Genomic DNA, 3,389 nt, shown 5'->3' with positions numbered 1-3,389 from the left:
TTCATGTAATTCATTGACCTCAGATTTTGGTTTGATGAATTTTAGCCAAGCATAGTTTTCAATTGATTTACCAGCTGCCTTGTAAATGTTCTTTAAGTCTGGTCATTTTTGTACCCCATAGCATAAATCAAATTCAGTTGCTGTGATCAATTTTATCGATATCCTATTGTATTTTGTCATAGATCTCTCTCTCTCCTAGATTTTCCTTCTTTCTGACTATTATTCTCTGTTTGGATGTGTCTACAATTCATTTTAAATTAGAAGATCTCTTGCTTTGACCTACACGGAGCAAGAAATACGACAGTGGCCGTGAAGAACGTAAAAAGTACTATCCGACAAAAGCCAACATAAAGAAGGTTAGATTAAGTTGCTGAATGCTCTTCCATTTTTTTGTTTGAAATATGTCTCATAATAATCAGCTTTGTTGACTGCAGAAACTCAGTGGGAAAGTATCAGACGTTGAGGTTGCCAAATTACGTAGTGAGGTATATTTTTCTTGATCTATTATGAACTGGCAAGAATTGCATTGACTTGAGCATGAGACCTATCTCATGTTAAAACGGAGCCATTGATGAATAACAATTTGATGGTTTCCATCTATAAACAGGTCTAGTGTCTCTTCCTAAGGAAATATGTAATAGTTATGGTAGTGGCATCCAAGATGCTAGACAACCAGTATTGCCTAATAGGACCTAGCATGTCTAACAATTCAAATGAGCATGAAATTTTTTTTAAAACTTTTGGTTCTGGTGTATAACCTTGTTATAAAAATAGGCAATTAGAGAGTAAAATTACTACAAGGTGGTGGGAGTGATTCTTCATTGTCACTGATCTATATAAGTAAGGTTTTTTCTTGATAACTTGTTTTCTTTAATATATCAAAACTTTTGTTACAGCAACTCAAAGAAATTTTGGCAAAGCAAGCGGAATTAGGAGTTGAAGTTGCAGAAATTCCTTCACACTATCTGTTAGGTTCAGCGGAAAAGGTGAATGGAAAAGAAGAGAATAGTAGGCCTTTAACAAAGAGGGGAAGATTTGAAAATAGGCATGATAAAAGAGGGAGATTTGGTAAGAGAGACCGTTTTCCCAGGAAAAGAAGATCAACTAATGAGGATCATTTGATGGCACTTCCGTCAACAAAAGAAGTCCAACCCTTTTGTAGAATCTTCTTAGTGCTGATATAAAGAAAGATAAAAATCATTTGTTGCAGGTTTTCAGATTCATGGTTATAAATTATTTCTTCAAGGATTGGCCCAAAAAGCCCTTGAAATATCCTCTGGTGGTTGTTAGGGATGGTTTAAGTGAGGATGAGTTAGTTCAAGAGAAACCCTTGCTTGTTGGGGATAATACAGTAGAAGTCTGCGACAAGACAATGATCCAAAGTATTGTTAATGGTGAGAACAAAGATGGTGATGACAGTGACGATGATGATGATGATAGCGAAAGCAAGGACAACAATGATGTTAATGGCGATGAAGATGATGAAATTAAACATGGCACTCAAGTTGACCAAGTGGTCTTGTATGCCAAGGAGGAGAAAGCTCATATTGGAGAAGGAATTTTGAGAAATGAGGAAGAAGAGGAAGAAATAATTGACTAGATGTCTTGTATCTATCCTTCAGAATTTTCCTTGAATCTTGTTTGTGCATAGCATGCTTTATGTGTAATTTTTAAAAAGATTTGAGCACAAGAAAAATACATCTTCGGTATACCCTGAGGGGTTTCTTGTAATTTAATTTTAAATAGGGCTTTCTTTGCTCTTTTCTTTTTTTTCGAAAATATATGGTTTTTTTAATAGAAATATATGGTTTTTTGAATATAAATATATGGTTTTTTATCTCACTAGTTTTGAAGTTTATGAAACATTCCAAGTGGAACAAAAAAAAGGTATAGTATATTAAAAATCATTGAACTATTAAAATATTTTGGAATAAGTGTTTTTTTTTATGACCTTTCTTTTGTCATAAAAATTACAGAATAAAAATTCATTTAAATTTTTTTGAATAATTGAAGAGCTTTTTCAAGTATCATATTTCAAAATACATTAATCCTAGTCTTATGTTGGAATATAGAGTATAATATTTAGAGTTATAATTATGAGATTAGGAAAAGAATGTAGTTCTTTTACTTTATTTTTTTTCTTTGCTTTTTTTTTAAGATTTTTTTCTTTAAAAAGCTTATAATTTATATTATCAAATATAAAAATATGATGAGTTGTAAAATCAGAGTAATTTAAGCGAAAGATTGTTTCAATTTATTTGGCTATCAGCCAAGTCGTATAAGAATAATGAAGAAAATCAAAATAATATATTTTTGGATACCATCAATTTAAGTTTAGAGTGTACAAAAGATACTCTAAAATCTTCTTGTGTAAAATATATAAATTAGTTTTATTGTTATTTGACCTCTAAAAATTTAATTTGATAGCAAACAAATAAGTACTATTAGATTATAAAGTTAAAAAACATTGTGGACACATGTATCACAAATATTTAGTATATTATTTTTAATTTGCAAAAAAAAAAAACTCTAATGCTAAGAGCCTAAGATAATAACCCTTAATTTATTTACTCTATATAAATAAAGAAGAGTTATGAACATTAGAGGGTTAGTAAAATCATTTTGAATAAAATAAATTCATTAAATTAAAATGAATTTGAATTTTTTGTTCAATTGGACAAGAAACAAAATTTTTAATAAATCTTCTTCTTATACCAATTGATACAGTTGGATCTAAGTGAATTCATGTATTTATGTAAAGTATGAATTTCAAAAATTTGATTTATAAAAAAAACAAGCAATTCAATTACATAAACAAAAAAATATATCGTTTATATTACAAATATCGTAATCACATACTACAAAATAAAAATATAATAAAGTAAGATAAAACCTACATTTTATTTCGAAATTTTGATTTTTGGATATTTAGTGAATTGTAAGTAAATTTATCACCATAACAACAACAATTGATTACTCAATAAAACAAACTTATCACTTATTTTTCAATAATACTTTTAACTTGAATTTTAAGTGGATACAATATAAAATGCTAGACTATAAGATTGAATCTAATTTTGTCTCTCTTTTCTTCTTAAAAATTAATAATTATTTTTCTTTCAAGAAATTAACTAAAAACTAGAGAGGAAGAGAAGTGTGATAAAGTTAGGAGGACGAGGTGGCAAAACCTTTGTAAGTATTTTTATTTTAGTTGGTTTAATTTAGTTTTTGATGATTAAAATTTTCAATCGAATTGATTGAACTTAAATTACTATATATGTTAATATATTTTTTCCTTTTATAATATTCAAAACATATGTTTTAAATTTAAAATGTTGTTTGATCAAATTAATTGAAGGAGTTGGACTAACTACAATAATTTGATTCAG

At 28.3% G+C, this 3,389-nt stretch overlaps 1 protein-coding gene across 1 annotated transcript in view; it reads left to right on the top strand.

Annotated features, from left to right (window-relative positions):
- Positions 1-1,600, top strand: part of NUFIP (GATA zinc finger protein) — a 6,467-nt gene extending 4,867 nt beyond the window's left edge. The window contains 5 exon segments of the mRNA XM_089785225.1: positions 265-307; positions 309-356; positions 435-485; positions 897-1,112; positions 1,115-1,600. Of these exon segments, the coding sequence (XP_089641351.1) occupies positions 265-307; positions 309-356; positions 435-485; positions 897-1,112; positions 1,115-1,600 (844 nt within the window).
- Positions 1,601-3,389: the final 1,789 nt, after the last annotated feature.

This window comes from Theobroma umbraticum, unplaced genomic scaffold, assembly GCF_002168275.2.
Source record: "Theobroma umbraticum cultivar Fairchild unplaced genomic scaffold, ASM216827v3 scaffold_12.1, whole genome shotgun sequence".
Lineage (NCBI taxonomy): Eukaryota > Viridiplantae > Streptophyta > Magnoliopsida > Malvales > Malvaceae > Theobroma > Theobroma umbraticum.
The sequence above is the reverse complement of the archived record's forward strand: the minus strand, read 5'-3'. Positions and strand labels throughout refer to the sequence as shown.